The following is a 14711-nucleotide window of genomic DNA, read 5'->3' on the forward strand; positions in this document are numbered from 1 at the left end:
TGGCCCTTGCTGCGCTGCTGCCCCCAGCAAGGGCCCCATTGCTGCCTGCCCAGCCTTGGCTCCCCGGGCTGGAGCTCCACAGATAGGGCCAGAGCTCCCTAGCTGCTGTTCAAACTGGAGCTCAGCACCTGGGGTCAGAGATCCTTAGCTGCCATTGTTGGCCCAGAGCTCCGCGACTGGGACCAGAGCTCCCTGGCTGCTGCTGCTGGCCCCCAAGCTACACAGACAGAGCTCTGTGGCCGCTGCCAGCCCCCCATGCCCCTTACTGCTCGGCCACGGGGCCAGGACGCCCTGCTGTGTCAGCTGCCCCTCTGTGCCCTCCTCCTCCAACATGGGGTCCTGACTGAATTGCTCCCCCTGCCCTCCCGCAACTCCTGTCCCATGGCCTGGCATCCCTATACTTGGGCTCTATGGTCCAGGAACATCCGTGGTCTGGATGTTGCCAGACCAGAGAGTTCCAGTTAAGTGAGGTACAACCCTTACATGATGCTTTTGTATTTTTCTCACATTTTAACTGAGGTTTAACCCATAGTTAAATGAGATGTTATTTAGTGCTGGTAGTTAAGCAAGTGTTTTTGTTTATGTTTTTAAACACATAAACTTCCTCTCTTCTTTTCATATAATCCTTGACCACAGACTACTTTGAAAAAAATAATCTGCTGAATCTACTAAGGGCCTGACCTTGCAAAGCGCTAAGGGTCCTCAAATCTCATGCTGATAGCTCTAAAACAGGTTTTTACTTCTCTTTTTTACACCTGCATTTTTCTGGATAATGCAATTGCTGAACAACCATCTTAATACAAAAATAGGCATCCAGTGGGCAGTTATATATACCGTCCTTTGCACATATATATGCCCAGTAAGTATGCTCAGCAAAATTAAAACATTCTTAAGGACGCTCAACACTATTATCCAATCTATTTTAAAAATATGTTTTTATTTATTCAGTTTGTTTTTTCTTGAATAGTAAAATACATGACTGGGAGCTGAAATTAGAACAGACACAAATACATTCCACTTGACTGAAGGTTAGGAAAATAAAAGGTTCTTAGGGGAGTTAAGGAAAATATCTGTTTTTCAATTAAGACATAATGCACACTATAAAGCTACCATAAATATAATTTAGTGTGACTGAAAAATATTCATAAACATTATTGTGCTACAAACTTTTAAGGATTTCACATAAAAAGGACATCTTAAAATCCAAACAAATCAGAGTTAAGACTGTCTTATAAACTTAAAATTTATATATGTTCATTATCTTTTTTTTTTTCACTGAAAGGTACAGTGTTGGCAGTTGCCAAAAACTAAACAGAAATTATAACTCTTATAAAATCCATCAAGCACAAATGGCACCAGATACAATAAACAGAAAATAAGTATGAATTATAATTTATCAGTACTATGTGAGATAAGTGGTCTTTCAAATCATTCATATGAAATGAATGACTGAACAGTGGAAACTTATCTCATTTTTAAAATTACAGGTAATGCTACTTAGAAAGATCTCTACATTTCACCAGAAAATTACCTATTCCTTTTCACAGATGTGCTAAAATAAAATAAAATAAAATCTTAAACAAAAAAATCCCACAGGAATGAATACAATTAAGATGATTAATTTAAAACATTTTTGTAAACCATGATTCAACAACAGAATGCTATCTACAGTGGAAAACAAGGCAAAACATACGAACACACATGCAGTATTCAAATCAACAAAAGGTCAACTAAAAGAGACAAATGTGAAATGAAATATAGACCATGAAAAATACAAGTATACATTAAATTTCAGCAATGGTCCAAAATCAGTGTGATGTATGCTAAAAAACAAACAAACAAACAAACCATAATTACTTTAACAGGGGTACCACCTGCTTACATCAGGGCAGAATTTGATGTAATGTTCCCAATATTACAGGGATTGTTAAAACAGAGGCTCAGGTTTTAATGTAAGAAACATCTCGTTTAACCCTAAATTGAGAAAAGGTTCTTAGAATATGTTCACCCAGTTGGCTTGTCTGTCTGTCTATAAACACAGACAGACAAATGACCTCCTGGGTTAGTAACTACCTCAGGAATCTCACTTCTTTGATAGGTGGAACTTAATACTCTAGTCTACTTGGTCTCTGAGGAGCAAGGAGAAATGCCATTGGACAATTAAATAGGAAGAATTAGAGTTTGTCTTGAGGAAGCCCATGTATCCACTTTCCCAACCAGCACTGCAATACCTAAGCATAGAGTAAAAATGTCCAGAGAGTAAAAATAAAGGGGAAACATGCTGGAACTTCCTTTCAAATAAAGATGATACATCCTGATGAAAACTCATTCTCTCTGGAACTAAACAAAATTCTGTATTCCACATTCTCTGACTCTCTTTAAGCATAAACACTTCCAGGTGATACTCGACATTTTGTGTGTAACCAAAAGGCAGTCAGCAACACAAGGTAATTATACCTGTTGCAATCCTTCCGTACCATATGCTGCCCTCATTTCTTCAATTTCTCTGTTTAGCTCTTCAATCTCTTGTTGTTTTCCAGCCAATTCGTTCTCCAGTCGTGTCTGAGAGTGCTGCATTTCATGTTCAGAATAAGTCTCTCCAACTCCAAATTCTTCTTCCTAGATCAATCCAAGTTCCTTAACAACCCAACACTCATGTATTTCCTCAAAGTGAGCAGAGTCAAATTTTGAATTCTCTAATACCACATTAGAACATTGAAATACAACACAGCATTTAGGAGCTTATTGCCATGGTAACCTGCTTTATTGGCGTAATTTATAAGCTAAGAGCACTGATACATAACACTTCTGTATTAAGGCTAGGCTTTATGCTAGAAAGAGTAATTTTTTTAACAAGTTTAAGAGGCAACATTAAGTATATTAAGATGTCATGAAACAATAGCAGAGCTAGGTAACAGAGCATAGCACTGAATAGAATTTTTGTTAGTAAGCTAGGTAGTTTTGTTTGACCAAAATATTACTATACAAATTGCTTATGGTTTTTAGTACTCAACATTAGTAATACGGTATAATTTATAATACTATACCCTGATTAAGTCTGCTGATATAGCTGTTCTTGACATAAAACTGCAACCATTTACCTGTATAAAGACAATTTCTAGACACATTATAATTTAAGACATAACATTACATTCTAGCTTCCTTTTATTTGAAATGTACTTGATTATTTTTGTAGACAAAACCTTGTGATCAAAGAACAATGACTTCACAGTTAGCATATACTATTCCAGAATTTGATTGCTTTGCACAATTCAGATATACCAAATTGCATCAAAAGTACCAACGGCTAATATTTTGTAATTTAGAGCTACTCAGGTTAATTAAACTGGGCTGATATCTTTATGATATAAACTGCATTAGAATTCTGATAAACAAAAAACAAGGAAATTCAGATTTAAAGATAATTACAATGCTTCATGTTTTAAATGTTATAATATTATCAGTAACAGAACATAGTCTGAGCAGAATGAATAAATAATACATTTTAAACACAAATTATTTTGACTACACAAATTCAAAAATGATGAAGAAAGTAGAGTACCTTCAATTACTAAACTCCTTTTCTCGTCTTTTTTTAAGGTGAGCTCTTCATAAGTTGCTGTTACTAAAGATTACTTATGAGAGTCACTATATTGTGTTTTTATAATCTGAAGTAATTTTTTACACTGAAACATTTCTTCCTTTTCACTTACCTTCTGCTGTTGCAGAGTGCAGCATCTATGAGAATTTTGGCTCTAGAGGCCACATAAGTTAAGTGCAACCCCAAACCAATAATTACAGAGAGAAATAAACACGAAAATAAACAGAACTTTTACTCAGTAGGTCCTTTGACAAATGTATAAAATGGTGAAACAAAAACCAGCCACATTCTTCTCAGAGTTCTCTCTACATAAGAATCTGAACTAGGAGTGAGGATTTTGGAGAAGGGGAGCTATGGCATACTTATAGGACTTCAGATCCACCCAATGTCATCACTGTTGCATTAAAATAAAAATACAGTATACTGTATGGACAGAGACCTGCAAATCAGTAAATCAGTTCTAGATCTGCGGGTCTAGATCTGCAGATGTGGATGCCCGAAGCTCATTTTTTGGATACAGATGAGGATACAAATTTTGTATCTAGAACTCTGCAAATCTGCGGCTATCTGCATATATATCCATGGATATCCACATCTGCAGATATGAATGTGAACATCCGCACCTCATTTGTACAGATACAGATGTGGATACAAATTTACTATCAGTGCAGGGCTCTATGTATGGAAATTTCCCGAGGATTTGTCTAGGGCAGGGCTTATTTACAGTATGAGGGCATCACATTTGTACAAATCCTAAAGTCTACAAATATTGAAGTACACTAGCATGCAAAGGAATCAAAGTTTGATCCCATGTTTGACTAAAACAGTGGCTCTTCAAAAATAAGAAAGCCTCACTTTGGTAGACACTCAGGCCTGGTCTACACTAGACAAGGAAGGTCGGCTTAAGGTACACAACACCAGCTACGTAAAATGTGTAGCTAGAGTTGGCTTACTTTAAGCCTTGGCAGCGTCAGCTTCTCGTACTTCTCACAAAAGGAGTAGTACCAGATGCCAGCAGGAGCTGCCCTCAGCATTCAATTCACAAGTGTATACTAGACAAGCTAAATAAAATGCTAGAAGATCGACTTCCAGAGTGTCAATCTTCCAGTAAGTATAGATGTGCCCTCAGAAAGCTGCTGACACACTTTGGGGGGAGTCAAACTCAGACCTCCTCTACAATAAGTAGGGTCACAAAACAGTAAAAATCAGGAGATCCTAATAAACTCTACCCTGATATGTGAGCAGCAAGTACTCTGCAGCACAACAGACAATACATTTACATTAGACCAGATTTGGGCTTTTGATCACATAATAATAATAAATAATAATAATAATAGGAATAAAACATTAATGTAAACAAAATGCTACTTTTCTTCTTCTATTTATTCTAATTTTTATGGGCTCTTAATTGATTAATATTTTCTCCTTTGGCATGTGAAAAGCGTCTCCTTGCAGGTGATGCTTAACATTTTTATTAAATTTTACCTGGTACAGTAAACTTCCAATAACCTTTAGGACCTGGGGGTGCCGGATTATCAGATATGCCAGACTATCAGAAGGGGGGGGGCTATGAGGGATCTGGGGTGGGATGGGAGGGATAGGCGGGCAGCGCTGCAGGACCAACCCGGCAGCACCCCAGCTGCTTTGCCCCACACGTCCCCAAGTCAGCTGCTGCTGAAACTGACCAGCGGCTGACTCGGCCAATTGTCTGACTGCCTGGAGCACTTTCAGGTTCCAGGTGGTGCCGGACTATCAGGAGTGCCGGACCACTGGATGCCGGACAACTGGAGTTTTACTGTATTTCAAAGTATAGACTGAGCACAATGAAGTATAGAAGCTAGAGAGATCTGGCGGGTTCCAAATTGGCGGAATTTTACACACAGAAGGGTATTGCTTATAGGAAAGTTGGCAGATGATTGCAGGAATGTGAAAACACTGATTTTGAAGTATCTTATTTTAAAATATATCTGATATAGAGGTAACAGCGCAGGCCAGCAGGAGGGATCCGCCTTCCCCAACCCCTGCATGTAACATGATTACATAATTAAATGCATTTTAACATTCCTATCTTATATACTAGAATATGTGGGGTGTGCCCTTGATTTAAGTGTACGTCATTTTGATAACACCAGTAAGAAAAAAAGATACATGAATGGACACCAGCGGAATCTGGCAACCCTGCATATGGTGAACAATAAATAAAATGTCTTGTGGGCCACACATAGATCCCCAAAGGCCTGCCTACACAGAGCTCCACGCGCGCGCGCGCACACACACACACACACACACACACACACACACACACACACACACACACACACACACACACACACACACTCTATTATTATTGATTTGGAATCTTAAAATTTAATATTTACTTTTAAAGTTGTGTAGTACATCTTTAAGTCTGAAATGTTCTTAAATCACACTAATATGCCAAAGTACTATACCATATAATAAATGAAATCATTCATCTTTGGAGATCCTGGAAGTAATGTGTACCAAGAGCACAGTTTTTACCTTAGTTCTGCATTTTTCTGTTTTCATTATTAGCTTAATATTGCCACAAAAATATTCCCAAACATAAAATCTTTTAAATTGCTTATAATGTATTGTGTAAAGGCAAACGTGCTTTAATTTATACTTTATTTTATGTTGTTTCAGCAAACACAATGTATATTTAAGTAAAAGCAGACTGAAATACCACAAAACTAACCAAGCAGCGCCACTGAAAATAATACAGTGATTCATGACTACAGCTACCAGGGGACAACACTAATTTTTTCAGCCATTACACTTTATAGCTATCTCCATCAAGCTCAATGAAGAAGATTTAAGATCCTATAGACCTCAGAACCCCTGACATGCTACCTCATAAACTGTAGCATCCATTAGTCTTCTAGCTGGCACTATTTCAAAGCTATTAAAAAGATTTGTTTATAAATTAAAAATTACTCACCAATATAATTATCAAGTTTACATGCATTGGCTATGTAGGACAAATTTTAGTACAGGCAGTCCCCGGGTTACGTACAAGATAGGGACTGTAGGTTTGTTCTTAAGTTGAATCTGTATGTAAGTCGGAACTGGCGTCCAGATTCAGCCGCTGCTGAAACTGATCAGTTTCAACAGCGGCTGAATCTGGACGCCAGTTCTGACTTATATACGGATTCAACTTAAGAACCCCAGGCATCCCCAAGTCAGCTGCTGCTGAAACTGATCAGCGGCTGATTCCAGGAAGCCCGGGGCAGGGGCTTCCTGTAGTCAGCCACTGGTCAGTTTCAGCAGCGGCTGACTTGGGGATGCCTGGGGCAGAGCAGCTGGGGTGCTGCTGGGTTGCTCCAGTAGCGCCGCCGCTCCTCGGCGCTACTGGACCAACCCAGCAGCACCCAAGCTGCTCTGCCCCAGGCGTCCTGATTAAGCCGCTGCTGAATCTGACCAGCAGTGGCTGAATCAGGACGCATGGGGCAGAACAGCTGGGGTGCTGCCCGGTTGGTCCAGTAGCGCCCAGAACGGCGCTACGGGACCAACTGGCAGCGCCCCAGCTGCTGTACCACAGGTGTCCGGAGCAAAGCCACGGAGCACGGGGGCAGCGGGACAGCCCAGACGCGCCGTGGCTGTCCTGCTGCCCTCGGGCTCCGTGGCTTTGCTCTGCTTTGCTCCCCGTCCCCCTGGTCTGCAGACCAGGGGGACGGGGAGCAAAGCAGAGCCAAGCCGGGGAGGACGCGGCCAGCTGACAGACCAGGGGGATGGGGGGTAGGGGGGCAAAGCAGAGCCAAGCCGCGGAGTGCCCGGCCAGCTGACAGCCCAGAGGCGTCTGGGCTGTCAGCTGATCGCGCGCTCCGCGGCTTGGCTCTGCTTTGTCCCCCCCCCGTCCCCCTGGTCTGCAGACCGGGGGGGAGGGGGCAAAGCAGAGCAAAGCAGAGCAAAGCAGAGCCAAGCCGCGGAGCGCGCGATCAGCTGACAGCCCAGACGCTGTCAGCTGGCCGGGCGCTCTGCGGCTTGGCTCTGCTTTGCCCTCCCCACCGCCGTCCCCCTGGTCTGCAGACCAGGGCGACTGGGGGGGGGGGGGGCAAAGCAGAGCCAATCCTCGGAGCTCGTGGGCAGCAGACAAGGCTGTCCGCTGCCCACGTGTTCCGTCGCTTTGCTTCCTCTCCCTGGTCTGCTGGAGACCAGGGAGAGGAACGGCCCCGTTCGTAACTGCGGATCCGACATAAGTCGGATCCGCATAACTCGGGGACTGCCTGTATATAAAGATTCACATCCATATTATTAACTGACAAGGAACTTTCAGGTCAGAAAACAAAACAAAACAAAGAACCCTTTATCTATCTATATATTTTGGAAATGTACATCTATCTATCCATCTGTACGTCTGTTTGTTCAAGAACTCCTCAATGGTAAGAGGTAGAACCACCAAATTTGGCATACAGCTTCCTCTTATCATAGCTTAATGAAAGGTCAGGGATTGGTCAGAGACTTTAACAGGGATTTTTAAAATATAGCGTAATGGCAGTGTTACTTATTTTTCCATGATACAGTAATGTGCATTAGAAAAAATTCCTCATTATAAGGTTAAATACTACCATTTACAATGTAATTAGTTTTTCCAATAATAAGCATTTTCTTCATCTTCCTCAACAGAAATTAACAATAGTCCTTAGGATTTGAAAAAAAAAGTTTTAGCTACTGCCTTTTAGTACTTCTTGTACAAGTATGAAATCCAGGTTCATATTTAGACACAGCAGAAAGCTTGATCAGGAAAGATAAAAACCAATGTTTGCTATTGGGAAAAGCCAAACATTCCTTTAGTCTTGAATTTCAACTGTAACTCTGACTATATTACTAATCATCACCACTGTTTAATTCTAAAGGCCACCTAAAGTCTCACTTTTGCTTAACATAAGTAATTTGTTACAAACAGCATAGTCTGTATATTTCCAGTTTTGATTTGGTTTTCATGTCCACAACTGTGAATTTGTACATGAGACTGAAGAAAAGAGAAGATTTCATTTATAATAATAAAATTGCTGCAAGACAAGAGTGCTGATATCCACAGTTACTGTTCCCCCAACTTTGCTTAGGAAACTGTACTCTATCATTAGACAGAGCAAATATGAGCAATGTTTCTCAAAGAGGGATATATTTATTTGTCACTGGACTTTATCCAGATCCCCCGGAGAATAAGCAAACAAACAAGAACCATATTGCTAACTTTGCCAACTATAATAAATGAAACAACTTTTAAATTATACTAGTTACAAAATATTCCAGTTGAAAGCCTGACCACTACTTTTTTAGCATTATTTCTGACTAAAAAGTTTAAATAACATTTTTTAAAAATGATACAGAGCCTCTTTAAATAATGAGTAAAAGGAGGGGAAACAAAGAACAAGATTAGTACAGTAAACTTCCAATAATCCGGCACCTTTAGGACCCAGGAGGTGCCGGATTATCAGATATGCCGGACTATTGGAAGGGGGGACTATGAGGAGTCTGGGGTGGGGGGATCCCACCCCAGATCCCTCATAGCCCCCCCTTCCAAAAGTCTGGCTCTGCCCCAGGCATCCCCGATTCAGCTGCTGCTGGTCAGTTTCAGCAGCGGAATTGGGGACACCTGGGGCAGAGCAGCTGGGGTGCTGCCAGGTTGGTCCCATAGCGCCGCTCCATGCCATGCGCCCATGGTTCCTACAGACTTCAAATTAAATTGTGGATATTTAGTATGACTAACCATCAAATGGTACATACAGTTTTGTCCACTCTATATTACAATTCACATAATTTCGTCTCAAAATTCTCAATGTTACAAATGGCTGCAGTTATTCATTAAAGTAAACAAAAAAATTATCACAAGTGTTAATATGACTGAACTGAACACGTGCTTTATAACAACTCCTTTCCATTCCTCCGACACCTGTATACTTACTCGCTAATTTCACTGCAGTGACAAACTTCATTGAATTTTAGCAATTAAAAGGAATGTACTGAAAAAGCTGCACAATTTGTTTCTTAACATACATGGCTCAATTTTGCAAGCCAACTGCCATAGGAGCTGCATGTACAAATTTCTCACTGCTTATTTATGTTCTAGAATAGAATTATTACTTCATGAAAAAAGGAAAGGGGTCGCTCTGACAGGAAAGAGAACAAGGATGAGCTCATATATTTTTTCCATTTTTGGTTTTCAAAGAGATTGAAAAAAAATGAGATTTTTTTAAAATTAGAGTTCAGAATGAGACCTAGTTATAATTCTACAATTAGTCTTCTGTGATCTTGACATTTAAAATATTGCTATTAAAAATCACTTATCTTAATTGTAGACACCAAAGGAGAACCTTCTGAATATCAAAACAGAAACTGACCCACAAGATTGTAGATGGGAAACTCTTCAGCTCCGGGCTTCTCTTCACCTATATTTTTACAGTTGTGGTGGATAATCTGGGGCCCATTAGGGCTCTGTGTGTGGGCCATAAAACATTTTGTTTATACTTGCCCGTGCACAGAGTTACCATTCTGTCAGTTTTGTCCATGTTGTTTTTTTCCTACCAGTATTACTGAGGTGACACGCACATAAAGCAAGGGCACATGAAGTGAGGTGCATGCTGATTGCACACAACATTGACTGCGACAGCCATATACTCCCTCTGCAGCCAATCAAAGTGCTGCTACAGTTCAATCACCACTCACTGCAAATTCTAGGTATGCAAGCACAGTTAGCAAAACTACCCTATTCCGGGAGACCATCTTGGTTATGAAAATCTTGAGATGAATGAGAGCATCTCATGCAACCCATTGATGTTGCTCAATGATGCTACCATGGTCTAAATATTAAATACTAATTAATCTATGCTCATCCATAATTATCACGAGATATTACATCAATGTCCTTCAGGTACTCTTTGTTGATCTCTCAGGACTCGCCTGTTTTCTTGGGATTTTTGCTCTTACTTTCTGTAACTGCTGCTTCCTACATCAGACTAGAGGTTTTGATTATACTTTGTATAGCGCTCAGTTGTGCCTATGTCAGAGCATATCATACCACTCCAGGCTTCTGAAGCATCAAAGGCTGGCTCTTCATATAAGGAGAGTGTGGTGCAAATACCTCACTGTGGAATACGTTCTAAATATATAAATACCACAGTAAAGTCAACAATATGCACAAAATTGTACAGGTTGGACTGTCATGGTCCAACACTCTCGGGACCTGACCAGTCCTAGATAAGGAAGTTTTCCAGACTGGGGGAGGTCTGGGAATGGGGAGTGCCAGCGTCCCCATTGAGCTCCTCTCTCCTGACACCTAGCACCACTGCCCGTAGCCCCGTAACTGTGTCGGCCCTGCAGGCTCTGTGGCCCCACAAGCTCCGGCAGCCCCTTAAGAGGTAGTGCAATGTTTCTAAGATTTGGGTGCTTGTGCATTCTCTCTCTCTCTCACACACACATAATTCCAACCCCCATATACTATCTCTGCAGAGTTGGGGAGAGGAGAGACAGATCAGGACAGCTTTCCCTGTCTTAAAGAGACAGCACATGGCTTCTCAAACTTACTCAACAGCCACCAGCACACACACATTCTTTGTCACTGTCACACACACCCAGTCTGTGTCATGCTGTCTCTGTGTGTGCGGGCACACAGTCACTGTCTCACACTAAGGATGTTAAATTTTGATTAGTTGATTAATCTAATAGTCAAAGTAATTTGCATCAACTATTTGATAAGTTGAAAAAGGCCCCTCCACCTTTGAAATGCAGCAAGAGCCTGCTGGCTCTGGTTACATTTCAAAGATGGAAGCACTGCAGGGAGCTCAAACAGTCTCCCTGCTCCCTGCTTTTGAAATGTACAAGAGCCCTCCCAGAGCTCTTATACATTTCAAAAGCAAAGCACTGCAGGAACGTGAGGCCAGCAGGGGACTGAGTCCCCTGCTCCTGAAGCTTTGCTTTTCAAATGTATAAGAGCCCCTAGCTTGCCCCAGGTTCTCCACAGTGCTTCTGCTTTTGAAATGTAGCAAGGGCAAAGCAGAAGTGCCACCAGTTCCCCGCTGTGCCCCTGTATCTTATTCCCACAGAGAAGGTGCTGAAGGGAACCAGCTTTTAAGCTGGCTCCCCCCAGCATCAGATCTTGCTCCTCCCTGGGCTGCCTCTCTGACAGATAGTTAACTAGTTGTCTAGTCGCTTACATCCCTACCTCACATACTACTGCACACACTCTCCCAGTCTCTTTGCCACATTCTCTTAATCTCTGTGCCACACACACTCAATCTGTGTCACTAAATCGGTTTCACACACAAAGTGTCTTTCTTTCACTCTCACACAATCTCTTTCTCTGTAGCACTCATCCCTGCACTAAGGGCTTGCCTTCACTCCAAATTTAATCTGATTTATAACTCAAGTACAGCCACCAACTACACACAAAATCCCTTACCTGGAATGTGGTTGTGCTTTTTACTTGAATTGTCTGGCCTAGCAGGAGATATAAGCTAAAGCCTATGTTATCTAGCAAAACTACTCTACAGTGTGGATTCAGGCTAGCGCCACTAACTGCTGGTAGTCCTCCAATGCCTTCCCAAAACTCCCTCTGGATACCAGAAAAGATGGATAAGTTCTCCCACAAATCACTGAGAAAGAATTCACAGAGTGGCTCAACTTGCTGCAGTGCAAAGAGCTATGGGATGTACCCCTAGAAGTGTTAGGTGCCATACACATGGGAGTGCAGCATCCTTTGAGTGTTATATCACAGTATGGTTTCTTTACTTCAAGCTAAGATAACTCAAGAAATAACTCAAGTGAAGATAACTTGAGTTAATGCTGAAGTGAAGATACCCCCTACCTGTATGTTCCTCATTTTCTGTGTACCCAACTTGAGATTCTTGATTTGATTTGCAGAAGTGCTGTGCACTCATGGCTGCAAACTGAAGTCAGTGGGAATAGAGCAATAAATATACCAACTGCTATATAAAGCTAAGTACACTGAAAAAAATTAGTTTGTAATCCTGTCAGACTGAGCACCTTAAAGTAAAAAATGTTCACTGATTTCCTCTCTATGTACTTATCTGTAAAATGGGAATAACAAAAGCCCCTCACGTAACACCAATGTTGTTAAAACAAGTTAATTAATGTTTGTAAAGCACTCTGATATAGTGTTGAGCACATGGAACAGCCCAGGAGGAATTTAATAATTGCATTCAGTGCAGGCATTGAATTATGTGCAATAAATAATACAATAATGTACTGAACAATGAAGATAAAAAAATATTGAATAGCTGCTGATTTAATGTGCACAGAATGAGGCAGGGATCCTGGGAAAAAGAGAGCATGTAGTTAAAAACTATCGCATCTCTTGGGAGAAAGAGTTTGGGGGAAGGGATGCAATGTGGGAGCAGGGCAGGAAGAGTCAGAGCTTGGGGGAAGGGGTGGAGTAGTGTGGGGCTGAGCAGAGTCCAGAAGAGACCGAAGGGGAAAGGGGCATGAGAGAGAGGGGAGAGTGTCCCCGCACTCCCCTAGGAATGGCACTGCCTGTGTAGCTAATTTGTTGAATCAAATTCTTGTTCTCAAATGAACAATATTATAATCTTTCTACTTGTGCTAACTCAGAAAATAAGAGCTGGAAAATTGTTGGGGATTGGCAACAGTAATGTTACAAGGCTCACCATAAATACAAAGTAACACGTTCAATTATAAACTATAGCAACTGATTAAAGAAGCTACCATAGTGTTTGAGGAATCTCAAGACATAAAGTTAGTAGCATATTGACAAGAAGGCAATTAATAACAATGATCTGAGGGTCTAACTCTGCTCTCAATGGCAAGATGACAGTGCAAACAGTGTCAAACTTTTTCAAGGTATTTCTTTCTCTACTTAACTAATTTTCTGTACAAGTAGTTTCCATTTTACTAACAAGTTAAAAATAATCACTCATTTTGGGACTTAATTCTTCACAGAAAATCAACATAGGGAAATAGTTGCATGACCAGAACTTTGAACAGTGCCATTAAAGTACAGTTGTAGTGAAGAAATCATTACAGGCAGTCCCCGAGTTACGTGGATCCGACTTATGTCGGATCCGCACTTACGAACGGGGCTTTTCTCGCCCTGGAACTCGCGGGCGGCGGGACCACCCAGACGCGCAGTGGTCCCGCCACCGCGTCCTCCGGGGCGAGAAAAGCTGCTCCGGGTGTCCCTGGTCTGCTGGGGGGATCCCCAGCAGACCAGGGACACCCCGAGCAAAGCCACAGAGGCGGCGGGGTCCCGCGCCTCCAAGGCTTTGCTCCGGAGCAAAGCCGCAGAGGCGCGGGACCCCGCCGCCTCTGCGGCTTTGCTCCGGGTGTCCCTGGTCTGCTCGGGGTGTCCCTGGTCTACTGGGAGGGGTCCCCAGCAGACCAGGGACACCCCGAGCAAAGCCTCCGCAGCTTTGCTCCGGGTTTCCCTGGTCTGCTCGGGGGGGGGGGGGGGGGCGCAGCTAGTTCACCTCCCCCACCCCCAGCACACCAGGCTTTTGTTGTGGATGCCTGGGGTAGAGCAGCTGGGGTGCTGCCGTGTTGCTCCTGGGGGGACCTATCCGGCAGCGCCCCAGCTGTTCTGTCCCAGGCTCCAGATTCAGCCGCTGTTGAAACTGATCAGTGGCTGATTCCAGGAAGCTGGGGGCAGAGCAACTCTGCCTCGGGCTTCCTGTAGTCAGCCCCTGGTCAGTTTCAGCAGCAGCGGCTGAATCTGGAGCCAGTTCCGAGTTACGTACAAATTCAACTTAACAACAAACCTATAGTCCCTATCTTGTACGTAACCCGGGGACTGCCTGTACATTGATTTACAAACCTATTACATTATTAGGTATATCATTTATGCTGTTATTTATTTGGCATGCTGATGGCTTACTTGAAGCAGCTAAAAAAAAGTTATATTTTCATGTTATTTATAACATTTTCAAACTAATATTTCCTTTATCTCTTTTTGTAATCAAACAAAATATTTTAAACAATCATACACTGTTTAAATGTGACATTAAAAATTTCAAATGTTATTTTATTCTTACCTCAGAACTATAATCATCTGCTGTAGTAGAAATTTCACTGTCTGGCTAAAATAGGAGAAAAATAAAAATAGTTACAATGGTAAGCA

At 42.0% G+C, this 14711-nt stretch overlaps 1 protein-coding gene across 7 annotated transcripts in view; it reads right to left on the minus strand.

The window, feature by feature from the left end:
* Positions 1 to 14711, minus strand: part of AKAP9 (A-kinase anchoring protein 9) — a 179971-nt gene that overhangs the window by 121795 nt on the left and 43465 nt on the right. For 4 of the 7 annotated variants that reach the window (XM_075922389.1, XM_075922388.1, XM_075922390.1 and 1 more), the window contains exons 3-5: positions 14626 to 14670; positions 3048 to 3101; positions 2458 to 2619 (exon numbers count right to left, since the gene is read on the minus strand). In XM_075922389.1, coding sequence (XP_075778504.1) covers positions 2458 to 2619; positions 3048 to 3101; positions 14626 to 14670 — 261 coding nt within the window. The remainder of the gene's footprint in view (positions 1 to 2457; positions 2620 to 3047; positions 3102 to 14625; positions 14671 to 14711) is intronic. The other 3 variants (XM_075922392.1, XM_075922393.1, XM_075922394.1) reach the window with 3 other exon arrangements.

This window comes from Pelodiscus sinensis, chromosome 2 (assembly GCF_049634645.1).
Source record: "Pelodiscus sinensis isolate JC-2024 chromosome 2, ASM4963464v1, whole genome shotgun sequence".
NCBI lineage: Eukaryota > Metazoa > Chordata > Testudines > Trionychidae > Pelodiscus > Pelodiscus sinensis.